General features: G+C 39.3%; 1 protein-coding gene across 6 annotated transcripts in view; it reads right to left on the bottom strand.

The window, feature by feature from the left end:
- The window catches only part of glra1 (glycine receptor, alpha 1), a 114,821-nt gene that overhangs the window by 69,560 nt on the left and 17,393 nt on the right, over positions 1-27,868 (bottom strand). For 2 of the 6 annotated variants that reach the window (XM_044206197.1, XM_044206199.1), the window contains exons 2-4: positions 20,803-20,927; positions 20,494-20,505; positions 10,979-11,017 (exon numbers count right to left, since the gene is read on the bottom strand). In XM_044206197.1, coding sequence (XP_044062132.1) covers positions 10,979-11,017; positions 20,494-20,505; positions 20,803-20,927 — 176 coding nt within the window. The remainder of the gene's footprint in view (positions 1-10,978; positions 11,018-20,493; positions 20,506-20,802; positions 20,928-27,868) is intronic. The other 4 variants (XM_044206198.1, XM_044206200.1, XM_044206201.1 and 1 more) reach the window with 2 other exon arrangements.

Here is a 27,868-nt window from a genome sequence, read left to right as displayed (position 1 = left end):
AAGGCTGTTCATCTTCATTGTTATCTATCTATGGCGCTTACATGTTTACAATTTGAAGATACAATTGTCACCCCACAGCAGAATTATGTTTTCACACTTGCAATTTCAAATCCAGTAGTTTTCTGGACCCAGAGTCGGACCAAGAATCCTGAACCTAAACGGGGAGTTATGAGACAGCTTGCAGATAAATCCCCTTACGTATGCATCTGGATGAGCAGAGAATAACATTCAAGTTCACCTTGATGACATTTTTTCTCCTGGGAGGGTAAAAGACAATGAGCTTCCACTTTTTACTTGTTTGTGGCCCATATGGACGGTCACTCCACCGTCGTGTCTTGTCAACGGTGATGAACAGTTGCAACAGCTGAGCAAAGCATGTAGCAAACGTACCACACATTGGAACAACAGTAAAGATGCACATATTTTCTACCGTCTTGTTTTATAATCTGTAAACAGGCCAGAGTCCTTGACTTTGCAGAATAAAATTGTCCATGACTTTCTCAAAAAGAGATACTGTCATGGACACATGGCTGTCATTGCCCTATTGATTGGTTGCAGAACATCAAGACAGCGGGTCTATTCTAAAATGAGCTTCAGGTAAAGCCCACCCGCACAGCTTGCGCTTTTATAAGAGGGAATAGGCGGTACAGAGGGTTATGTGCCATTGTCAGGCCTTAGGAGGGTTGTAAAACACAGATATCTAGAGGATTGTCTCGGTCCTGCTCTCCTATGCTTTAGTTAACTCTCTCCTCTCCTGATGCCCAATTTACACTCCTCTAAGTGACACCTCAGCGCTGCAGCGGTGAGGCCGGATTTATTCAAAGCAACAAATGGCATAGAGCTAAACAAAGCAAAGGGAGAAGAAAAGTCACCGGCTACAAATTATATGAATAATACTCTGCATTACGCAGGATTGCCTCTTTTGCAATTGAGCTGCCTTCAGCAAAAAACACTACAATGGCTGTGAGACATTAAATATTTATAGGGCGTCGTCTGTAGGCTATATGGTCCGGCGAAAGGAGTTTTGCTTTTTATTGAACTAATATATATTCCCCACACATGCTCATGGGAGTTGAGGAACACAGCTCATTTTACAAGCAGGACTGAGAGTGAGACAGTCTGACAGAGAAAGAAAGAAAAGAGAGCGGGAAGTAGAGGGTTGTTTTTCTTTTCCTATTGCTGTTTTTCCTCCATTATGTCCAGACACGACAGCTGAGGAGGTGATCATTTTGTTCTTATGCTCCATGCATAAACATCAGAGCTGAAATGCCAGCAAAAGAAAAAAGCATGTCCCTGGGAACTTTAAAGCATCATAAATCTCCTGACTCGATAGTGAAACAGTGAAATAATGAACATTTTATCAAACGCTGAGAGCTTTATATTCCTGGAAGTTACTCAGCTCAACTTATAAAAAAGTTTTCTAAAAGCCATAAAACAGATTCTGTACTCAGAAGAAAAAAGCCTTCAAAGGCTCTTTGGCCACAAATGCAGAGGATGCCCGAAGAGTGTATGTGTTGCAGGTAAATTTTGACAACTTTTTTCATGGTATATAGACCTTTACGTTTTTACTACTTGAACTGGAACATTAGATATCTGATAGGCTGGTAGGGACTAACAAAAATGCTACTGAGTTGCATTATGGGAAATGTAGGACCCATATTAGGGACTAAAAGTCAGGATATCTTGCCCTCTGTTGCATACATTTTGACCATTCATTTAGTAAAATCTGTCTCTTGCAAGTCCCCAAACTTTATGGAAGAGCAATCCTAAATTGCTGAAGAGCCCCTTTAAGTCTGTAAATCTTAGTCAAATCTAGGATAGGACAATTTCCATACCATACTGATTCATTTGGCTGCTGCACGTTGATTAAAAAAATACAGCAACTTTACAGACTTATTTTATTCTCAAAATGAACAACCTTTCAAGGATTTTCCCTGACTTTCTGTACACGCCTACAAGCAGCACTAGAGGCAGAAAAAAATTATAAAAAGAGGGAGAATAACTTTGTCGTACTACTGCTGCTGCTGTTTTATTAAATTTTTTTCCTCTATTACATCCAGACACGACAGCGGAGGAGGAGATAAACATCAAGGCTGTGAAACGCCGGGGAGAAAAGAAAAGAAAATGCTCGAAGGCGGCGAAACATTAAAGTGTCGTCCGTCTCCTGACTCAACAATGAAACACTATTGAAACAAGACTTGTTTTTTCCCCTCTTCTCTTCCTTGTGCTTTCTCTAAAGCCATATCCAACACCTGAAAAAAGAACCTGTCTGCATCGCATTCTTGTTTATTTCTGCCTTTATTCCCATGCAGATGCCGAAGCTCTTCTTCCGTGCCACATCCCTCTTCATTTACACAGACAGCTCTCATTATTCTCCCACATATAAAATTGTATACCTGGCTTCTCCTATAGAACAGTAAACTGTTTTGGCTTTAAGCAAGGAAGTAAATAGTGCGGTTGATCAGCAGCGGGGGAATAAAAACACTTCCTGTCACATTTTAATTGGAGTGGCGAGATGAGGAATGATGGTTTCTCCTGCCGACATATTCAACCATCCATCATCGCCTCTTCCATTGAGTGAACTTTAGGGAAAAACTTAATTTTCCTTCCCAGCAAGGGAGGAGAAATATGTTTTACTCCTCATCCTCCTCTTCCCTCATCTCTCCTCTCTCTCCATGAATCTATTTCTTTCTCTTTTGCTTTTTCCCCTTTCTTCCCTGTCTCATTGTCACTCTGTCTCTTACTTCCTCTCTCATTCATATTCTCTCTTTCAGCCACAGGGTGTTCAAGTGTCATTATGAGATGAAATGTATTCAAAGTGGGAGGCAGGCAGAGACGAGAGGATGGAGAGATGGATGGCAGCCTGGTCAGAAATCACCTGAGGCTGTGTGTGTGTGTGTGTGTTTGTGTGTGTGTGTTTGTCTATGCATATTTACTCAAAATTGGCATTCATGCCTGCGAGCATTTTCAGTTTCTCCATGTGACGGTGTGTGTGTGCCCTGTATGTTTGCAGTGAGAATGTGTGTGTGTGTGTGAGTGTTTGCCTGTCAGCATGTGCTTGCATGTGTGCACTTCCTCTCCCTCATATTCCCTTTGTTTATTCATATTATTCTAACACACACACACACAGTCTCATCTAGGCATTAATCATGGGCCAGAGCGCCCTGAAAAACAAACATCTATATATCTAGCTATCTATAAAAATAAAGGATAAGGGTATTCCTATTTTTGATGTTTCTAATGTCATCAAATATATAAAAATAATAAATATTATGATTTTTTGTTTTATTAAATAAATATGAAACCACCAAAACCACCAATGAATTGATCCTATTAACAAGTAATGTGTGTGTATCTAGGCCTGATATATCTTATTCCTCTCTGCCATAGAGCTTCATTGTTGTCCCAAAACTATTAAAAAGACATCAATGAGCCACACTGCTGCACTGGGTGACGTGTGACAATGGCGGATCATTACCATGAACACACACACTGTAGTTTATTTTGCTTAAATCCCCCATACACCGTCCTGCTGCCCCAAATACTCACTAGAGCAACACATGGCAAATGTTACTGAGCCTTTAAAAAACTGAAACCTATATATTTGTGAGCTGCTTTTAAAGATTGACATCTTGGGGCAGAGAGTCACAGACAGGGTAGGGAAACCTGAGAGAAGGACTAACACATTGTTGGTTTTGGTCTTTTCTTCAGATTTGTTGACTATAAGAAAAATATCTTCCTTATCAGCCTCATCCTTTAAAACCCAGTGAAATAAATTCCATTGGATTCTCGAGGTTTCCATAGATACCAAGTCGGGCTGAACTGTGGGGAACGTTTGTATGAAATAATTCAGAGGACATCTAGAATTTTCCCCTTTTTACGTAGTGGTGCAGCCAATAAATTGCACCTCGGATTTGAATCTTGCTTGCACACAGGTTGCCTCATTTGGTGAGAGAGATTTTAACTTAAAAATGGAGAGCGAAGGTGTAGGGAGAGTCAGAGTATCAGGTCATATCTGTTGCAGCTGTTGTTCACAAGCTTATGCAAATTTTAGTCACACTCCTGTAGTCTCTTCTCTGAAAGCCTGCATTACATCAACACTGGTGATCAATGGGACCCAGCGGTCAACATGGACAGTGGAGTAACTTTTATACCTGGCACACACCTGGCACACCTGGCCAGTCACTCCAAGAAGCGGGCATGACCACTGGATATTTGGACATTTATGTTTTTGATCGCTAGAATATTTTCTGCCATCCAAAAATATAACAGGTCACTTTACTCAAGAAAACACATTGCCTGTCTCAAATACATAATAGTGAACTAAGCCTGAAGTGAATTAGTAAGCAGCGTTCCAGGACCTTCCAGGGCTTTCCAGGCCAGGCTTTGACTGACGGGCGGACATGACAGGCTGGCAGCTTCCTGACTGCAGAGGGACAGAAATCAATAGCAGGTCTAGGGCGGCGACACAGCGACGCGGCGACACAGCGACGCGGCGACACTGCGACGGAGACGAGGTGACTGGAGCTTTATTCCACTGGATTACTGAAAGGCAGTGATGCTGCAAAGTGTGTGTGTTTGTGTGTGAGAATGTGTGTGTGTGTGTGTGAGAGAGAGAGATTTGAAAAAAGTAAAAAACAAGAAAGCAAAAAATGTGAGCAGTGTAGTGTTTGTATTTGCACTGTACACGTGTGTGTGTATATGTGTGTGTTATTGTGTGTTCGACTAATTGCATGTGTGTGTGTGTGTGTTCTTGCGTGTGTGAACATGAGCATATGCTTGATCGTTCTTATTTGTTGTTTGCATGTTTGTTTGCCTGACCGTGTGTGCAGATGGAATGTTTGTCGTGTGTGTGTGTGTGTGTGTGAGATGGTCATCTGCTCAATAAATCAGTGTGTGATTTAACAGTGTGTCGTGATGCTCCGCTCTTAGTTTCAAGCTTTTAATCATCTTGAGAGGAAGGTAGATAGTCATGTGAGATTAGTGGAGAAACACACACACACACACACACACACACACACACACACACACACACACACACACACACATTCCGCCCCCTCACCTTATCCCTCAAACACTCGCATGCAGTCCTTCTCTCAACCTCACAGATAAAACGTTGATTCATATTATCATACCCTTTTTCATGTTTTAGATAATTCAAGTAAAAATCAAAGGTTGTATAATTCAATTACTATGTTACTACTGTAGCGCACAGAATACCAAACTCTTATTTTATCTTTTATTTTCATTTAGACTATGTGTGTTGTGTCGACTCTGCCTGGGATGAGAGGGTTTAATAAACGGATGAATGGATTTTCATTTTTTTTATTTTAGTCAATACTTTCTTTAAGTGCATTCGACATCTGACAAAGTATATGGACTGACATAGTTCTACATCTTTATATTGAAACAAAATTGGGATTAAAAGGTGTAACATGCACTTCCTGCAATACAGCAAACTTAATTAGAGTCTCTGCTCTGCTCTTTTATTCTGGAAATTATAGGAAAGCGAGACAATGATAAATCGACACAGGGAGCAGTTTCTTCTTTAACAAGCACTTCCTGTGTCCATGCGGTATTTACACTTTGAAATGAGATTTTTTTTTTCTTTAATGAAAATAAATCCATCCATTCATACATTATTCAAAGCCATCTTTTCACTATTTGATATTAATTAACCACATTAACTATAGAGGTGAAAGATCAGACAACATTTACATGCGTTTCTGGAGGGCACAGACAAATGACTTGTTTTGTCGTGTAGGAATGAGGATTTGATGGAATTTCTTCAGTCGAGGGAAGCCCTGCAATCACACCCGAGTGTTTCCTTTTCTAAAGCACTGTGCAGCCAGATTATACTTTTTAAAATAGGCCACTTGGATGGGCATTAATCTGTATAGGGGTATATTCTACTTTACATTCACTAAAACCACACTATGTGCTCCAGCCTGCAGTAATCATTTTGCAGTGCTGGCTTTCTGCAGCACTGTGCAATCACATTATAAAGGTGTTCCCAATGAGACAGGCCACTTGGATAAGCATAAATCTACATAGCAGCAGATTTTTTTTTGCTCTCAATAAAAAAGTAAAATAACCGCAATATGCTCCAACCTGCAGTCGTCACATTAAAGTGTCACCTCTCAAAAGCTCTATGCAATCATATTACAAAGCCGTCCTCCATGAAACCGGGCACTCGGATAAGCATAAATCTACAGAGACAGATTGAATCCTCGGGCCTCTTGCATGGCACCGAGGGGGAAGGAGAGCCCAGAATCTGTTAGCAGACAAATATCCCTTGGCCTAACATTAATCTGCATAAAGTGCCGGTGCGAGGAGGTGAGCTGTGTGTAATATGTGCTGAACATCCCACAACAGAAGGAGCAGAGCAGAGCCTCTAATCAGGAAGAACGGCTGCTGCCGACGGCGGCCGTGGCGAGGCATCGGGCCCTGACCTGCTGACTGGATTCTGCTGAACACGCTGGAAGAGAAATCCCCCCCCCCGTGTGTCCTCGTTCCTGTTTTTTCTCTCCTCTCCTCTCCCCTTCCTCCTACGTCTCCTCTTCAATGATGGCTTTCTCTTCCTGTCGAGCAGCTCTGCTTCCAGTCTCTACATTGGTTTGTTTGACTCATTCATTCATTCTTTCCTCTGCTGTGGCTCTCTTTGTTTTGTTTCCTGTTTTCATTTTTTCTCTCCTTTCTTTCCTTTCTCATTTTTACCTTTTCTTTTTTCGTATTACAGTTCCTTCCTTGTTCTTGTTACCTTTCCTTCACCTTGTTAATTCCTTTGGTGTACTACTTTCTTTTCTTACTGTCTTTCTTTTGATGTCCTCTCCTCCCCTTCACTGTCCTTTAATTGAGTTTGTTTTACAACAACCCTAGATAATTTCATTTTCTTTCATTTCTCTGTTCTTTTTCTTCATTACTCTTTTCTTTGGTAGATTGTCCTTTCCTCGTATTTGCCTTTCCTTTGCTTTTGTAGTCTCCCATCCCCCTTTTCTCCTCTCGCATCTTTCCTCTCTTCCTTTAACATTAACACAATATTTTTCCTGCCATGTCTCCTCTGCTGTCCTCCCCTCTCCTAAAACTGACATTTCCACCAAAGATGTCTAAAGCTGACTGGCTCTGTAGATCAGAGATGAGCCTGCACGCTACTTTCTAGTAAAGATTTGCGTCACCAGATGCGATGATAAAGAGCGAGTGTGCACGTTAATAACCATCATTACAAGTAAAAGGTTCGAGGGTCCCACTGAGGATACTTAAGGCAGATCAAGACAAAGCACAGAAAGGAAATAAAATACTCGTTATCGCTTGCTGTGCAAAGTGAGAGGCATGATCAGAACAAATCAATGAGCTTTAATCTCCAGAATGCCACATCCTTTCTGATAAGTTGTCAGTTGTCAATAGAGTGCTTTCAGTTAGGAGTTAGCACCGCATCTGACTGATTTTTTGTTTCTGATAAAGAGCGTATCATTTTATCACTGTCCATCCAGTTGATTTGTAATGTCAGATTCATACTTAACTATTTTTTTTAAATCACTCAGTATATGATTAGCATACTCACTAAAGGATGTAAACCAGCACTAGCATGTTAACATTAATATCCGTTTTCTCTCTTTGCTAAATTAGCCTCCTGAATTGTTACCTACAGTTGTCAATAGGCTGGCTGAGATGATTCTCATTTTGCTCCAAATCTGGAGCACTCTGTTTTCAAGAGTGTAAGCAACTGCGCAAGACAATGGAAGACAATTTAAAGATGTCAAATGTTTAAGCAACCAGTTAGGGAAAACCTTTACATAAAACCAGCACTGCCTATTTCTTTATAAAATAATTTATCAACCTTTTCTGGCCTGTGACTCTGTTTTAAATCCTTTTAAGACTAGAGAATTGCTTAGATCACTATATGGCAGACTTTTTAATTTTTTTAAAGAAGAAATAGAGGGGAGCATCAAATATACAATGTGCAGATATGATGGAGGTTCAAAGTTCATTCTTTATGTCATGAAACAGTTATTGACAAAATAATCCCGCCTTAAATGGACCTTGAGGTCAGACTGTTTTGTCAGTTATAAAATGTCGGTATGTAAAATGATAGATGTCTGTAATTTAACCTGTAAACCCAAATATTAAAGGACTAGCCATCTCCTTATAAATGATGACAAAAGATACATTTTTATCAGGATATATCATCACTGTAGGCCAAACCCTAAATTGGCATTTACATTCTCATCCTAAATAGACTTTATAGTATTGTTGTTCATGTCGACTAGTTTTCCATTAGTTAATACACAGTGGTGTTAGATCACTTCAAAATCCAGCCATAGTATTTATTTTTTAGTATTAGTATTTTTAGTACTATTTTTAGTATTTATTTTTATTTATTATTTTAACCAAGACATATCACTATAAAAAATTGATTAGTAGTAATTACAAACTTTTGTATTTTTGCTGCCATTTCCTGATAATGCCTCAAGTCACTGCTACAAATATTGTATTATGAGATGAAGATTGACATTCCGCTCTAACACCGCTGAACTTCTTAAGCTATAATTCTCCTCCTGCTATTTGAACATTAAAATGAGAAATTATTTTTCATTAGCTCTGCAATTGGGTAAGTTATGCATCGCAGCAACCTGGAGGCAGACGGGCTGCTGCCTGCTAATATAAAACATTGTCTCCTGTGAAGCTGACAGTATTGGCCAGCAGAATAAGCTCAGGAGGTAATTGGGGTCTTTAGTCTGCAAACCAACAGAGTCTCTCTCAATAGCATTAGTCACCCAAAGTAATCAGACACAAAAGGATCATATCTGCAGTACTGCGGATAAAGACGCTGCTGAAGTTGAATTTTTGTTTTAATCATCTTAGGACGGCGTGGCCCAAGTCAACTTTTTGAGCATTGGAACCTCCAATGTTTCCTCAGCACTGTTGCTATAATCACTAAGGAATATTCAGTTGCCAGGAAACATTGAAATAAGCTCTCTTAACCTGCATTAACTGTGTCTGGCAGCAATGCCTAAAAACATTGCCCAGTGCATCACCTCTGCTGTTTGCTCCATCACCAACAGTAATTGTCTAGAAAGTCCTGCAGCACTGAATGCAGGATGGACCACTGTGTGTATCCATGTGTGTGGAGTGTGTATGGGTTTTTTTTTTTTTACCATGGCTTCCTCTCTGTGCATGTAAATCAGGGTCACATACACATTAGTTAAAACTGACAGGAGCCACTGTGTAAAGGGCTTGCTGTGCTACAAGCGTTAGCATGTTAAGCTAACAAGCCAAATGGGCTGAAAGAGATTCTTCAACACGGAACAAATGGAGAGAAGTGTTACAAAGCTATTCTGTACTGTACTGTATTGTACTGTACTGTAGTGCACTTTTATTCATTACCGCACTATACTGTACTATACTATACTATACTGTTCTGTACTATACAGTACTCTGCACTGCACTGCACTTTCTCTTTTTTCTCTCTCACTTTTTTTTGTTTTCTACTATACCACTGCAGTATTCTATCCTATATGCGATATAAATACACTATATACAGCACAGCACTTCTGTACTATAATATTCTATACTTCCATACTACTCTTTACACTTTACACTTTACTGCACTGTTTTGCACTATTGTACTCTACACTATACTACGCCATAGTATACTATACCATACTATATTACACAATATACTACAATAATTAACTACACTATACTATACATACAGTACTATACTTCACTGTACTATTCTATACATACTGAACTGTACTATACTACACAATTACTACTACTACTACTACTACTACTACTACACTATACGATACTATACCATCCTACTATATACTATACCATAAGATGTATCACAATTTATGAAAACAAAGGCTTAAGTCACTCCTATGTGTGACATGCTCTGAAGATGCTTGCAAAGTTTGGAAAGATGCCCAGAAGGTGTTGTGTGTGAAACTTCTGTGGCATTTTTTATGTTGCAATTCCAACATCAATAGAACTATATCTACTATAGCACTATGTTTACTCCTTCTAAAACATAATGGTGATTCAAAAGCTGTACAAAAGAACAGCTTGCATTTCATCGACACTGATAGTCTGGTCGTGTCTCAGGCAGATGTATATATGTTTTTATACTTCTGCCATTTATAGTTTTTTGTTCTGCTAGTTTTTTTTTCAGTTGTTACTCTGACCTGTGACTCACTATCAGTGCACCGTTATGTGGCACCCATAAGGGTTTTGTTCAACTTGACAATGAAGGGAGTTGACCTATGCTATAGCTGCTATACGATGTACAGGAGTTGACCAGTATCATATATGTATATCTACAGTACAACAGACTTTCATAACAACCATAATCAAGTGCAAACAGGCTTGTTGTTAAGCTAAAGATTAAAGCAGTTTTGGAAGTTTTCTGACCAGCAGAATGATTTGGAGGTGGGGTGAGGTTACACACAAGCCAAGTTAAAAAGAGCTGTGTGTCTAGATTTGCCTTTATGAGGGAACTGACAGTTTTATGGTAAGGAAACAGGCACACTTGAGCCTGGGATAAAAAGCTTAATATCTGCTGTTGTGGAGGAATTAACTATTATCTACTGAGCAATTTTTTCTAACATGTTTTGCCACTAATGAAACAATTATGCGTGGCATTAAGGGAGAAAAGTGTCTGTGGCAACATAATGAATAAAGCTTGAAATATATTGCTGATGTTTGACAAATACTTTTTTGCTTAATTGTTCCTGTCACCAGATGTTCTACAGTGATGTCTACACAGTAAAATTTGGAAAATTTTGATTGACAAAACCTACAACAATACATGGCAATCTCTACATATTTAAACCAAGAAGGCATTTATTTAACACTCTCAGTTTTCTCAACACTTGGAAAATGCCTCATCATCGCATGAGACAAACAACAAAACCATGGTCAGGGAAGAAAAGAAGAAGAAAAAAAAGAAAAAAGGGAAAAAAGAAAAGGAAAGTACCTTTCTTGTGAGTAGCTTCATTTTTGGAGCCTTTGGGGTCTAATAAAAAAAAGATCAGAATTAAACACAGCATATTCTAACAACACGTTACCAACTATGCGTTGTTTGTCCTCCTTAAGGAAAACAACCGCTTTGTCTATCAAGGAGCGAACAAGACAGCAAGGCTCAATTATCTAAGGTGTCGCACTGCTGCCAACACTCAGCGGGGGTGAGTGTATGGCAGTGGGGGAGACTTAGGAGGGGCAGGGAGGAGGAGGGGCAACATACTGTGAAGGCAATAGCAGGAAAGGGGGATGCACGAGTCTGTAGAGGAACAGTCTACTGCCATACTGCAGCGGGCAGGAGAGGAGAGGCGATGCACTGAGATGAAGGAGGAGGAGGGTTGCAATGCAGTTCTGTCAAGAGGAGCTGAAGTAAGGCTAGCAAAATGCACTACAGGAGATGCAAGAGGCCAGAGAGAAAGAGGAGGAAGAGGAGGAGAGCAGGGAGAATGCAAAGACTACATGTCAAACTGGCTTCGTTTAGATTTTTGCCACAGTCGGCCTTCGAGGAAATTACACTTTTGTTTTTATTATTTTTTATTATTATTTATAGCAACAGGTTGGTGGTGAGTCGCATATTCCAGAATGACTTGACTGACTTCCAAACGAAATGAACCGGTCTAGTAACAAAGTTCTCAAAATGGATTCTTTGTCCCTCGTAATAATTTGACTCTGGCTACAGAAATGGAGCTGTAGCCCCACAGGGATGGATAAATGATCTCCAAATCTGAAACAAAATTCTACTTCTTTCTTCAAATGGGCGGCATTAATTTTAAGTCATTTGGCTGAAATGGAGCCCATTGGAATGACAAAGGGTTCTACTTCCACCCCCAAATATGTAAATCTTCAACCTCTTCCAAATGGGCCACATAATTTCAGTCATACCACAGAAAGGGAACTTTTGGTCTCCAGAGAGGTTGATATATAATGGAAAAGTGCCGACCTGCTAATGTCAAGCAACTGAAAGTTAAAGCCAAATGATTAATTGTTTTGCAGTGACAAGGCCTTTTCCCCTGTTCACTCTAGGAAAGTTACTGTCTGTTCTATAAAAGACTGTGTCCGATGTATCATTGAAGATCAGTGTTTTTTCAGGTTTGTCTAGAAAGTTCAACTAAGTAGAAGAAACAAAGACAAGTTTTACTGTCCTTTGATCAGTAGATACTCAACCAACCCCACAACATTTCCCCCTCCACCTTTATGGTTGTGAAAAATACACTCACATGATTACTGTACATACCCAAGTGTCTCATAGATTTTGAATTAAAAATCCTTTATAGAATCCAGAAACATTCTTATGTAAAGGTGAACCAGTGTACAGCTCATTGTGACCTTCAAACATTTAATGGTTTTTGAGCAAATAATGATCATGTCTGTGTGTTTGACAGCAAATTTATTTCTTTGCAGTTACTTTTCAACAGAAGTTAGAAATGTCACCACACAGTCTTTGATTTTCATCAAAATGAACAGCTTCATTCGCTTTCAATGACTCTATGAACAGAGGCCAAACAATGTCCTCCCACTACATACAGAGGAGGTTTTTTTCCTTTCATAGCTCAGATTTGTTGATTGATGTCCTATTTTGCCTCCGAACCGCATTGAACTGAGTAAACCGGGCCTGGCCTGCTTTGCTGTACTTGACAACTGCCATTGTGAGGGATTGCGACTACGCCAAGTAGAAGTCTGGGAGCGATATTGTAATCTGTCATTGTCAGCCTCCAAAAAAAGGGAAATGGCTCCTAAGATAGATGGAAAGTATTCGTCGTGACCATGAACTGTTGTAGACAGGTGACTTAAACTCTATAATCTGCCTGAATCCATGAAAGGCAATTTTTCCTCCCTCCTCTGCGCACGGCAATCTCTCTGTGTCAGGGCTAAGCCCGGGCTTAGCCCCACGGCCAGGCAGCCTGTCGAACATCTGAGCACCTGATCTTGGCATTAAAACCACAGCAGCTTTGGTTTTTGAGCTTTGCTTTCCTGGCAACAGGGATCTCATAATGCAAGCTAATTACTAGTGCTGTGCAGAATCAATTCTCCTGGCATCACTGGGGGGGTGGGGGGTGGGGGAGTTGGGGGAGTTTAAAAAAAACCAGAAAAACTTGCCTTTGTGTTGGAAAACAAAGGTATGTTTTGTTAAATGAGTACAGGGATTTTCCCTAAAAAATGATTCTCTCTTCTGTGTACTCCCTGGCTGCCTGCATCAGTGGACGATTAGACACGTCTGCCATGTAGAGCCTGAAAACAGCAGCTTACCGCCTTCATGATTGTGTCACAACGGTAAACAATTATGCTCCAACCTCTCCATCAAGCCTTTTAGACTGATATGGTGGGCTTAAACCTTTTTTCCTCAAGCTGGTAATTAGAGATGTGATGGGATTCCACAGGAGGGCTGAATGGCTTTTTATAAAGCATTATTCCCCTCCTTATAAACTTATTAGCCATGGACCAGTGGACTGCGGAGGGAGGAAGACAGAGTAATGTAGCTGTCAACTGTTCTTACACATCCCAGATTAGCTTTGCATTGCCTCGAGCTAAAGCGGTTCCACGTTTTTACTATCTTTAGATCAAGAAGAAACAATAACGATGTGAGGTATTTATAGCAAACTGTGTGACTGAAGAGATATGGAGTTCATTCATATAGACAACACGGCTCATTTGACAGTGCTCTAATTATCAAGGATATACTTCTTGATGTTTGGATATCTACTTTTGGCAGCACAATCAGTGCAAACATCCATGCTTCTTTTCATTTGCCTGCTCCTCTCCTCCACCCTCCTGTCAGTCTCTCTTTCAGGCCGTCTTGAGTGCCCTCGTACGTTTGGCTGCCTTTACCCATTACCCTATTCAATATTCCTCTCTTTGCTGCCCTTGCCGTTCCGCCTCCTCCCGCTAGACGTTGAAGCGTGATCAATATTTTTGTCATAACTCAGGGGAGAGTCACCTCTGCGACGACATTAAAATTCCTCGCTCAGTGCAATATAGTCCTCATCGAAATTTCCTGGCTTGGAAAGGATAGGGCCATTACCTAGAATACTAAAAGAACCACGAGACCTTCCTCTGGGCAAGGATGTCCCTTGACTCCAGCAGATTTCTGTGTTTGCATCCTTGTAGCAAGTAGCTCTCGGAAAAAATTAAAATAAGAGGAAGAGCAGGGAGTAGATATTACAGTTTGTATCTCAGAGCTGCTTATTCATGTCTGCTGCAAGTGTTATTCATAACTGAGCAATACTGAAGCCCACTGGGAACTGTGTTAGCATCAATATTCTGGTGCTAAGCTAGTGGAAACATATTCTGTGTTTGCAGCGTGAGACGCTGGATTGCACTTTTGCCATCTGCAGTTCTTTCCAATCTCCTGTCGTAAGCAAATCCCTCCAAGTTGGTGAGCCATTTACAATGCTACCTTCCTTCACCTCTTTCTCTCTCTCCCCCTCCCTGACCCATCCGTTTTTTCCCCCTGCAGCCATTGCTCCATCCCACGCTCATTACCTTATGCCCATTAATCCCATTAAGTAGCCATTAAACAAGTGCTGATAACACCAAATGAACGTCAAGCTCCGACAGCTAATAACTACAGTCCCACCTCGACACGTTCAACCCTGGCAAGGAGAAAAGGAGATGCAGAGAGGAACAGGGAGGGTGTAGTACAACACAAGTGTAGTATAGAGTGGTATAGCATTGTGTAGTAAGAAGTACTCCAGCTGTAGAGAAAGAGGAAAGAGAGGAGGAGGAGGGGAGGAAGCCAAACATGTAAATATACTGCCGTACTTTGTATATTTACTCATGTCCACTTGTTCAAACGAGAAAGAGGGCGTCGTTCAGCTCAGAAGCAAAGTGACACAGTGGTGGATTCTCAACAGAGTTTTTTTTTTACACTGATCATCACTGGGATTAAAGAGCAGAGAGAAGGAGGGAGCTTTGCCAAGCCAACCGTGGGAGCAGCATGAAATAAAATGATTGTATCCAAAGAAGCAAACCCGAGCTAAGGCAGCTACAGTGGCTGTTCAAGAGAGCTGATGATGAAACCCTGCTGAAGTAGACCTGCACAACCCTGATGCACACTGAATTTAAGGTTGCCGACGCGTTCAGGGTCTTTTCAGGCACTGATTCCTGTCTTGCAGGGGGGGAATGGAGGTAGAAAGGGAGGGGGTTAAGATAGCCGGCTCACTCGCAGCCCATTCTGGTTGAGTTTAAAACCAGAAGCGGTCGTCGTCCTTGTTGCTGCTCGGCTTGAGTGATGAAGAAGGACAAGGTTATGACGGAGAGGGAGAGGGGAGTCGCAGCTGTAGTTTGTACCATTCATCAAGTGCACACACACACACACACACTCAGACACAAGAGGAATCACACAAACACACCTTTCCCTCGCTAGTTCTCTCTGCAAGTCCCTATCTCTCTCTCACGCTCATACACACTCATTTATCTGAACAGCACCATGTGGCCATTCATTACTAGGGGCTAGTAGAACAGAAAGGCTTGGTGTTGCCATTCTACTACATCTCCCTGTCCTCACTGTTAAGGAACTGTACAGCCTCTTCCTGCTCTGTGAGTTCGACTGCTGCCTGCCTAGCTGATCAACTGGGTCAAAGGAGTCCAATTTGTTTCACGAATCAGTGGGATCGGTAAACAAGGCTTGAATACAGAGAAGGCCCAAGGAGGGGAGGGGGGGGAGGTCAAAGGAGAGTGGAGGGGAGAAGATGCAAAGACTTCACTAATGACCTTTCATACTCTTTCATCCATGCAAGAGGAAAAAGACGTTTAAAGAAAAGACTAGACAATAAAAAACACTTATGCAGGGGAAAAAGAAGAAATGTGTGTGGTAAATGAAAATTGAAAATAAAGGCAGAAGGCAGGAACAAATAATTACAGAATGAAAGACTACATAGATTACATTTACGTGAAGGACAAACAATAAAAATGACAGATTACAATCCAGCAAGAAATAAAAGGAATAAATTGGTAAATTATGGAAGAGAGTTTTGTGGGAAAGTAAAGGAAGGTAAAAAGCAGGTACACACACAGAAAGAGAATGAAAGATGGATTACATAACAATGTAGACACGAATAAAGAAGAAGGGAAGAAAGGTGTGAAAAAAGGAATAAAGAACAAAAAAACAATAGTAAAATTAAAAAAAGGAGCAGGGAAGGAATCAAGAAAGGTATAAAACATGAATGAGTCAATGAATGAAGGATGGAAGAAAGGAGTCAAAGAGGGAAAGAGAAAATGGGAGCAAAAATGGCAATAAAAGAACGAGAAAGCAGGAAGAGAGAATGAAAGAATGGATGAACTCATGGATTATAAATGGCTTGTCCCGAATGTGTCAGGAGTGTTTGCTCTCCTCTCTCTCCGATGGAAGAACCTGCTAAATCAATCGGATGCTTTTTGCACACACAGTGGACCCCCGGTCATGATCAGTGTAATTTCCTCTCATGCTGGCACATTTGTAGCTTCCGGCATCTCTTCCCTCCCCGCCCTCCATCCACTGTTGCTGCATGGCAAAATTAGTGTGGTGGTGCTGATTTGATGAGGTGTGTGTGTATACTGTGTAGGCGGAAGAGAAGAGCAATCATCTCGCATTTAGCAAAACTAGCTGCACTATTATGCTGTTAGACCTACCATTTAGTAGCTATAACATTCGGCCATATTCCGGTACCCTTTGCTGTCTACAGGTCTAAACATTCCAACATTCCAAAGGGAGGCATAGAATTAAGTTTTACGCGTTCTAGCCGACATGGCATTCCGTTTGCTCCTTATTATTATCTGTTAGGTAATGGTGGAGGTTCATAAAGACAGTTTGACGTCACATGATTTGTTCTGAAGTGCTGCAGTGTACCTAACGGACACATCATTTCCCTCTCTTGGAAATTCAGAAAGATTGGTGGCACCTAAAAAAATTTGCTATCAAGCTAATAACTTGCTGGTGAACTAAATAGCTAGAGAACTAACTGAGTTAGTTAGTGAGCTCACTAGCAAGCAAGCTTAATGTCTAGTGTTTAAAATGGGGAGCTAACTGGCAAGCAGTTTTCAGTTTTTCAAAGTGAGACGTCTTTTTTCACTGTGTACATTACGTTTGGCAGACTAGCCTACATCACAACTTTGCTAGAAAGTTGCTAGAAAGCAGGTCATAGTTGGTCATAGTCAACAAGCATCTTTTCGTGACCGAAGCTGTGCCTTATATGCATGTGAATTAGCTTGAAGGATGTAAAGTTCAGCTCATTAGCTAGTTAGTTTGTGAGATAGTTCAACTGCTGCGTAGTTAGCTTGCTTACTGGCTAGCTAGATTGCAAGCTAACTAGCATAGGCACCACCATTATTTCTGATGTGTCAATCTCTGAATTAAGATGATTCTAAGCAAAACCTGTAACATCAAACTGTCTTTGTGAATCTCTCCTATCGTTGCATTCCAGAAGGAGTTCTAGAATCCCACAGTTCAGACACATTTCCAGGCATTTCAGTGTTCTAGAACAGTGCTAACAGTGCTAACATGCACAGTATTCCATTTTCACTTGTCCAATATCCCAATATTTATTATCATCAGTGTTATTGTCAGATTGTATTACTATTAAACTAGGTCTCTCAAACTAGGGTTCCAGGGCACCCATGGTTAAGAGGTGTCTTTGTGGGTCCAACACAAAATGAGGATTCATTTAATTGTATGATTTCATTCACTGTGTTATCTTACACAGCATATAAAATTATTAATTTTAATTGCATTATTATCATTATTGTGGTTGAAACATTTGAGAACTGTTGCACTTGAGAACCCCTACACACACACACACACACACACACACACTGACTACCTCTCATGCTGTGCAAGTACACTTTGTTGTTCCTTTCCCCCCCAAAGTTTATTAAGGAGCAGAGCTGTCAAGCTGTTTATTTCATGAATGTGAATAATGCAGTGGTGTAGTTAGCTGGTAGGACACACACACACACACACACACAAAAAAAAGAGAAACTGCATGAATGAGCAAGTCGGAGAGCTCACGCTATGCCACTCTGTCGACCTGACAGCCATGACAGAGTCTGGAAATTCACATCGGGTTCTGTCTGCTAACAATGGCCCCTGACACAATTAGCTTAGCAGATTACATAAAAGATGTGCTCATCCTCCTGAGTATGTACATATTCATCACAGATTGCTTTGGTACACATTAAGCCAAAGAAGAAAAGTAAAAGAAAGTATCATACCTTTAAGAACACTAATTTTTAGGTACATTTTTTTGTGTTGGGGTTGAAATTTTGAAAGCTCACTGATGTCATCTGGAGGATTGTTATTATTATTTGCATGTCTAACACACTGCCAGGGAGTACTTTCATCTGCATATAACTTTTTTTTATTAAATCAAATTAGAAGAACGGAAAAAAACATATAAGCCATAAATTCAAATAACTGTCACTTCGGCCTGTTTAAATCCTGATTTGTAAAGGTCAATATAGCACCAGTCGCAATAAATCACACTGGATCGCTGCCAACGAGAGCTGAGGAGAAATCAAATTAAAAAAATAGAAATGGTCTCCAAAACTGACTCACAATGATGCCTCACAAAACACCCGAACAAATTCATGGCAGGTCAGGAAGGACGAGCAGTTTCAGCTGTTTTGCAGCCACGGCAGGTTCAATAATGCACACTTAGTCACGGTAAAACCCCTCCACCCCTCCCAGTTCTATCTCGCATGAGCTGAGATATCCCACTTACAAAGATCACCATATAATGGGTTATGCCATTATGGGCTCAGCAAAAAAAGAAGAAAAAAGCTCCATGGCAGCATTCATAAACATAAGCTGTATTTCACTGCTGCACATTCTAGCAGTCTGTTTCCCTGTGTGTTCAGTGTACAAAATATTAGGACACCTATTCATTTCACCTGTTAAATCTGCTGGAGAGATGAAGAGGAGATGCAGACAAGTATGGCGCCAGCCAATCAGTAACAAGACACAGTACATCATCCCTCCAGGTTTTAGCAGTTCCAATGGTCGAGGTTCACAGGGATGTTGTCAGGCCTCTGACTTCTAACCCTCTCTGTTGGCTATTTGGTTTTGCCAAAATCAGATCAGCAGTGTATGAAAGTATTACGTTTGAATAAGTAAACACAAGAAAGAGTGCATGGAGGATCATCAACACTAAATCAAATTAGCCAAACCAAAGGTCACAATTTGAACATGTGAAACTCTGTAATTGCCACATCTCTGATGTGCTTTTTGAGGAATCCTGCAACTAACATATTTTGCACTCATTAGATGCTGTGTTGTTAATTATGTCCAACCAACACCAATCTCATCTACAATTCTACCTAAAAACTATACTTGAACAACTGAAGATCGAAATTTATTCTTAAATGTTATCTCGCAGATACCACTGCTCTGATTTTAATAACATTTGGAGGGAAAATGTACCTCTTCCTACTGAATGAACTGATGTTCAGTTCCAGAGAAATTTTAAATTACTACAACAGTAGAATAAGCTTTGCTCTCCCGATTGCAAGGTGTCAAGGAAGATGTCAATGCTCACAGTGCCTTGACAGTATACCTGCCTATAAGACATTATGTATAAAAAGAAATGCAGGTACATGATATGATAGCTAATAAAAAAGGTAAAAGGGATTTTGATACTTGAAGAACAGAGCATATACTCTGGATTAAAGTTGAGTTGTACACACAGGAAGGTGGAATATCACAAGGGTACTAATATTTTGTACACTCAGAATACACAAATGACCTGACGAACTAAATATACGGAAATAGAAATTACTCACATCCATTCTGGAAACTAATATATATCAGTGTTTAACATGCAACAAGGCTCAAATGTAACATTTTACGCTATTAATCACATATATCAGTTCATGTTGAAAAACACAAGGTGAAACTCAGGCCAATTCAAGTTTTGTTTTTGGGATTGTGCACCAAAATTTCTGTCTGCTCCAATTACTATAAAATCATATTTGGTAAGATGCTGTGTGATTTAAAAAAAACAAACAAAAACTTGTTGTATTATTCATACACATTAATGAATATGGAGGGTCGCCCCAGTTTTCTAATGTCATGCAAACTTATTAATGTCCAGACTGTGTTCCTAATGTTAGAATGTTTAATATAGAAACCTCTGACATGTGTCTTTATGGGGGCTTCCATTCAGGGAGAGGTTACTAAATATTATATTATCATCATCATCAACCAACATCATCATCATCATCATGAAATCATATTTAGCAGCACGCTTGTGGGAGAGAGGCACATTACCTTGACCACCAAAACAAGCACTCAGGATACTGTGTGGATACCAAGGAATGTAGCCAACTAGCACCATGATAACTAGAGATCCTAAAATATCTTAATGGGAATGTTGTTTTACAGTCTGATTGGGGCTAAAAGTGCAGGGACAGGGTTTTGTAAAATAAAAAGAGAAAATGGGGTTTCGGGGGCTGAAAGAGCCTAATTCTGTCTTTAGCACGTTCAACAATGGGCAGAATTACCTTTGTTCATCACTGCAAAGGGCAAATAAAAAGAGATCAACAGATTGAGACAACCAAAAACAGTGAGATGATTAAACACAAAGCAACAGAATTTTAGTAACATATATTTATATATATATATATATAAACTTCTTCTTTTAATAAAACAAATGAATACAAACCTTTCTTGGTGATAACCTTGGCTAAACCTTTAAAAAGGCTTTTAGAGAAGGTAATGAAATGCAGAAACAACACATTACCAGGTCTTTTCAGAATATTGTTTGGCTACATTCCCGTCTTATCCGACTGAGTCTTGGTGGCAACGCCTACCTTTAAAATTCGGTCGAATTCTGGCGTCGTAGCCCGATACTTTGCCCATGAGTTTGTCCAGGAACTCGGAGGGCGGCATCGGGGAGGCAGCTTTCCTCGCTGCAGCTTCTTTCGATGCTGCCAGGCTGAAAGACAGAATAAATTTGGTTAGAGAAAGATAGAAAAGGGGAGAGTGATGTACAGTATTCAATGCTGTGGTCGGATTGTAATGAGAAAGAGACCTTTTTACAGGCGGAAAGATGAACGTGAGCTTGGTTTGTAGTCATAATACATCAACATTCTTTGTGTGCGTTGTTGAGTTTCACATCCAAAGCAATTTGTCATCTACAACAGTAGCATGGCTGTGTTACAAGCACCCAAGAGTAAAAAGGGCCAAGGGTTAAAGGTCACAGTAGCCTGACAATAGACTAATCATATAAACAGGACAAAACTACTGCATTGGTCTTTTGTTTAAACGGCTGAAAACAACCTTGATTTACCATGAAATGTGCACCTGAACTCCAGGAAACCAGCATTTCTGGCGACTGGTGACCTGATGCTGCACTACTAGGTGTAACTAAAAAGCCCAACTAATAAATTCATCCCAGTTTGTTTCAACAATCCTGTCTTCCAACAGTACCCATCTTTAAAAATCAAACTGCCTTTCTCTTGCTTCACACTTAACACTGATCCCTTAATGTTTAATGTCCTACCCCCACATGGAAATACATCACAGAAATATATCACATCATGAAAATAATGATACTATTTTATGGGACCCATTAAATAGCATAGTGATGAAGAACAAAAATAATGACATTTTTGTAACACAGGAAAAGGTTACAGAGAAAGGTCAGGGTGGACCGAGACTTTGACACCAGAGAGAAGGTTTGTGTCCCATCGTCTATAAGAGTCAGTGCACTTTTACCTAAACATGATCTTTGATTGTTACATGAACTGTAACAATCAAAAAAAGTACCACTATCGATGGCACGCACATCCTATCGATGTTGCAAACTAAGTGGAACTGGTGAAGCCAGAAAGTGAGTGAGCCTTTAGGTCACTCTTGAATACGATTGTTTTTTTCACCCATGGAGGAGAAAAGTGTCGGACTACCAAGACACTGTAAAATGCTGTCTACTTTACTTCTAATTTTATGTCTGCGACTCCCAGTATCTACTTTGTGCTGAAGTCAGAATTAATTAAATGTATTTCTGCCTTAATTTGATGTAATTTACATTGAATTCATACTATACTGGGAGGATCATAAAAATGCAGGGGATAGTTGTGGAAAACGTGTATATTATGCCATAGAACAAACCAGTAAGGTGACTAAATATGTTTTATTTTTTTGTGTCTAAAACCTGACTGTAGTAAAAAAAAAAAAGAGGATGTTTTTCAAACTTTTACAATTCTGAATGAATGGATTTTAGAAATGTTTTGTTTTATGTCAGCTATATACTAAAGACAAGTTGTATGTCATAAAATGAAAGATTTAAATGCAAGTCAACGTTATGTATGTTCTGCTGATCATAGGAATTTTTCGATTAATCTTAACTAAGATGGAAGAACTGAGAGATTAGTATTTTGTATATGTATCAATCCTTAAAATGCCATTCATTTATTGTTTATATCTCTTTATTCCTGGAGGTTATTCATGGACCTGTCCACACCAGGGCTTCAAATAAGATTATCATCATTTAATTTAATTTAGTTTTATGTAATTTAATTAAAAAGTGAATAATTAAAAGTCAACTTTTACAGTTTATGTTGACTGGAGTTTAATGCATTATTAGTTATTACACACACTTCTTTCCTTAAAGTAGTTATTCAAACTAATGCTCTAATTCACTTAACCGGCTCCGTGTCCTGCTGAGTGCCACATTGATTTTACAATAAGGTCGTTGTATTTGCACAGTTGACTTCTTTACCTTATTGAGCCCATCATGCTCATTAAATGCTCTCTGCATAATGTCAAATCCCCAGTACGGCCTTTAGCCCACAGACATGCAATGACCCCAGTGCCAACAGTCAATAAAACTCCACACACACACACACACACACACACACACACACACACACACAGATGATGAATCAAGCCAAAGCAAACAAACAGCCTGTGTACCTGAACATGATTGCCAAATAATACTTATTTTTATCTACTATTATTTTAAATAATAGACCATATACATACATAAGAATGAATAAAAGAAAGATGAAAACTCACTAATTAGCTAATTAGACTAATTGATTCCTGATTTTCAAAAAAGGGTCTTCATTCTCACTATCATGCTTACTTCCCCTCAAATTCATCCCACTGGATTTTTATTTGATAAAAAATATACATTTTTATGTAATTTAGCTTCTTTTATAACATTCAGTTTGTGTGAGTCAAAACTCAAAGGTTTTATGTCTTTTTGTTCCATTGTTATGTCTCACTATGACTCACCCATTCATTCAGGTGAAACAGTGTGATTATCAGTTATTGATGTAGCTTTTAGTTCTTGTGTTACAAGCTGTACGAACATTTTAAAGAGACACGTTTTGGGATTTGAAATGAAACGCTTTGCTGTTTGAGTTAGATTGAAAGTGAACTGACAGTGACTTCAGTCTGAGTGAGGACTGAACTGACCCGTGGCCTTACAGTGGAACTGCATTAGCAGCCACTTGTAGTGCATTTTGTATTTGATTGCATCATTTCTCACTGTGCCTGGAGAAAGAGCACGGACAGCAGTGTGATCTGGGCTATAAATAAGTTGCTGTACTGACCCATTTCATTCGACTACAGCTTCGCAATGAGCTTTTTAACCAACCAGACACAGGAGGAACTTTTTAGCCTTTTTACAGTGTCAGTTTTAGTCTAGAATTAATTATGGTGGTCGGTAGTGGAGTTATCAATTGTATTAACATTATATTAGAACTGTTGGGTTGATTTAAGTTGATTTTAAGTTGATTTAATTATTATTTACATTAAAAACAAACTAGTTGCAAAGTTTGACCACATTTCAGAAACATGCTGTAACAACTTAAAGTCCATTATTGTGTAAACTGAAGCACATTTTTAAAAGACAAACCAGTTTCTTCAATTTATAGCATCTTGTCTGCATCAGATGCTGCAGAATTCCACTTTGTTCCACTTCTTTAAACTCTGCTGGACCAACTTGATTGATGTCAAATTTCCAACTATATCTGAATTTTTGGGAAATTTGAAATATTCAAGATGTCTTGTGCATAATTTATACAGTTTTATGTGATGGCTCGGCCACAATAATCTCCAGTATGAATATTTTATTTAATTAAAATATCATAGCTTCAGCATTGGAGCATATAGCCAGAGAATTTGATACTAGCAAATTGTTTTTTTGATTTTTTTTTTTTGTGCAAATGTAAAGAAGCCTGAGAAGAAATTTAGGAAAATTAAAAATTCAATTCATATAACAGTAAATTATCATATTAAAAGGATGGAAACAATGTATTACTTATTTTAAATTCGGCTGGCAAAGAAGTGATAGTCATTCACTTTGCTGATGAACATCCTCTTTGAACATTTGAGCCTAATGCCAACATGTAAAAATGTATAAATATGTATGAAAAATTGATTCAAAGCCCAATGGGAACTTTTCCTGACATGCATGTTTTATTTTGGTTCTGCCTGAGCCAAACTTTCACAGAGTGAAGAGAAGTTATGGACTGTGTTTATGAGGAATAATTCATTTTGGTGCTGGAACATTTTCACTTTGCAGCACTCAGACGTCCAGTGAAGCAGCAGTCAGCCTCAGCCATCAGGACTCAGCTCTCAGCTCATGGTATCAATGATTGAAAACAGACAAAATTATTTCCTGAGAAAGTTGAATCAGAGTGGAACAACATGAACTGGATCTGACTTTTTGTTTTTGTCTGCTGAAGTTTTTAGACTTTTTGAGCCTCAGAAAGTCCGTGGAGGGACCAAAACCAGCATCTGACCTTTCTTGACCCCCACTTAAAGACTAAAACCTTTTCAATAAACGCCTGTAAGAGTTTGAAGTGGTAAAAGTGAGGATGACAATTATTCAGCCATTAGTTGTAACTCCTGATGAGTGCGGGGGAGGAGAGCATCGCCGCATTAATCTCTCATAAATTAAAATGACAGATGATACAGTCAATCGCACTTAAATCTTCACCTTCCAAATGTAAAACCGCTAACCGTGACTTTCAATATGGTAAATCGTGACGTGCGGCATGATAAATAGCGCCATTAGCAATTCATAAACACGTAATGCAGTCAGCACTGTCGCTTTATCAGGAAACTGCTGATCAGAATCACAGTCCGCTGGGTGAAAATGGGAATTATGGCGTGGCCGTGATCGGAAAACAAACTAAAGCGGGACAAATGCCTTGTTAGTTCTTGTCTCATGATGTATTCATGTACACAAGCACAACACTGAATGAAAAAGCACACACACGAGTAGGTACACACAAACTTGTGTAGAAAACTGCAAAACTTCCACATACACACAAGACAACGCGCGAATACTATATGCACACAAACACACACACACACACACACATACACACCGACCTTCCAAGCAACTCGCCCTCATCAGTGAAAAACATCGGAAAACAAATCATGCAGGGCACCAAGGAGACAGTGGAAGGAGGGTGGAGGAGGATGATGTGGGTATGCGTGTGTGTGTGTGTGTGTGTGTTTGTGTGTGTTTATGTGTGTTTGTGTATGTGTGAGGGGGAAGAAGACGAGGAAGAGGAGGAGGAGAGCAATAAATGAAGTTTGGCTGCTGTCTCCATCCACGCTGCTACCATCCGCTCGGGTCACCCTGCCTGTCAGGTCACCGGCCAAGCTGCCTGCAGAGTCACATGACTTCCTCAACACACACACACACACACACACACACACACCGGGGGCAGCTACAATGACGGACCCAGCCATGCAGTCTCCATCTGTCTGCGGCGTTAAACGGTGACGAAGCTGATGATGTTATAAGCGACCATAAATCATCACACTGATAATGACATTATAATGATCATAAGTGAGGATATTGATGACAGTGCTGAAAATAAGTTAACATTACATAAATAACATAAATAATGCCTTCGTGGTTCTATGTCTCGTGAATGATAATGATGAGGAAAAATAACAAGCTAAATGCTTTAGAACGTCTTGAAAAAACATTTTTTTGGCTACGATAGAATACAGTCACCTAACCTGATGATGCAGCATAGTTCATAGCATAAAACACAATTTAAGTTAAAGCTGCACTAATCGATATTTTTACAGTATTTTAACAATGGATCACATGATGTATGATGTATGCATATGTGATGTGAAAAAGGTCACTCGCGGACGCAAACCTGCAGATAATTATCACCAACTCTACTTCTCTACTGAGCTTTTCAGCTGCTTTTAGCTCATTGTTTTACTTACTTACTTAGGTCAGTCTACCTCGAAATCTTTAATAAGACGTGATGAAACACGTAGAATGAGTTTTGCAGGAGTGGTTACAGGAGTGGGCAACTAAGTTCAGCTTTAATCCCTAAACAACATTGGTGACATTTATACTATTAGTAGAATTATCTGTATACAGTATAGATATACAATATACACATACATCAATGTGTGAGTAGCTCAAAAAAACTGTTTTGTGTTTAATTATTGTTTAAGTAAAATTGACAATTATTTGAAGGGTCTTTTTGAATCAAAAAGGGGAATGAAAAAATTAAAAAAACATCAACATTTCCAATTTGCTATTGCAATTAAAGAAAAACAAAAGAATAAATCCAATGAGCAATAATTTCTCACTGTTTAAAACTCCTGTCTGTAATTGATGTTATTATATTTTGTGTTGAGAATAAATGTCTCACACTGTGACAGATGAGGCCTTGCTCTCTCTCTCTCTCTCTGTTGTAAAATGATGATGGTGATGCTGATGAGGTCGTAATGATCATAAATCATAACACACATAATTATATTATAACCATCATGACTGATGATGTTGATGATCAGACTGAAACATTTAAGTGAACTGATCATAGAGCATAAGTTCATAAATCAGATCATAATGCCATAGTGGTTATGATTTAGATTCATGTTTCAGTGATGGTTGCATGTTGTTTTGTTAACCTTTAACTTTTGATTGCTTGTAGCATGCTAAATGCTAAATTTCTTTTTATTTATTTATACATTTTTTGCTCTTTTTTTCTAACTTATTTCTTATCTTGAAAAGTAAATAAGAAATAAGACTTTTTTGTAAAGTCATGAAACATCTCATCTTTAGGAAAAAGTTTTTTTGTGTGTGTTTGTGGTCATTATGTAATCACCGAGATGCTAATGGTGCTAATAAATGGGTAAGAAAAAATCAGCTATACAGAAAAGCATTCACCTATTCTTTGTTTTATTTAACACTGAAAAGCTTTGGAGGAACAAAGATGCATCCATCATAGTGTGTATTTACAACATTTAACTCATTATTTCTGTGCAAGATGTTTTAAACATGTTTCCTACACTGAAATAACTCATCAGCTCTAGTGAATGAATCCAGATCTGAATCCAGGCTTGGCATGCAGTAAGTCATGGAGAAGAGACAGACACAGTTTGAGGGACTAAATGACAAATAGTCTTGTAGTGTATGAGGGGTTATGAGTTGAAAATGGACAAATCTGGATCAAGTAAACATTTGATAGAGGCAAGCTTTAGGCCTTTCAGGACCAAGATACATCAAGGTGTTGTAACATTTGTGGCCTTTCAAAGTCTGAAATTTTGACCTTTAGTTGCAGACCTCCCATTTGGGAAGTGGGTAATTCTGTAAATGCCAGTGCACAGAGCCAACATTTGTCACACCTCAACGTTTTATCAAGCCATGCCAGAGGTGCCTGAGATGTCACATTTATGTTGTCACTCCTCTAAAATAAAAACTTAACATTTTTTTTTTTTTGCCCTACATATGACACAATCTGATCTTTGAGACTCTGAATAAATGCGAAATCTGCACAGATTTTGAACTCTATAGCTTTATTAACAAAAAGTCTAAAACTGTTCTTTTTTCCAACAGCGTCTCATATACAGTATATTAAATGCACTGGAGGTATGTAAAAA

The sequence above is a fragment of the Siniperca chuatsi genome, linkage group LG8, assembly GCF_020085105.1.
Source record: "Siniperca chuatsi isolate FFG_IHB_CAS linkage group LG8, ASM2008510v1, whole genome shotgun sequence".
In the NCBI taxonomy this organism is placed as follows: Eukaryota; Metazoa; Chordata; class Actinopteri; order Centrarchiformes; family Sinipercidae; genus Siniperca; species Siniperca chuatsi.
This window is presented reverse-complemented; position numbering and strand designations above follow the sequence as displayed.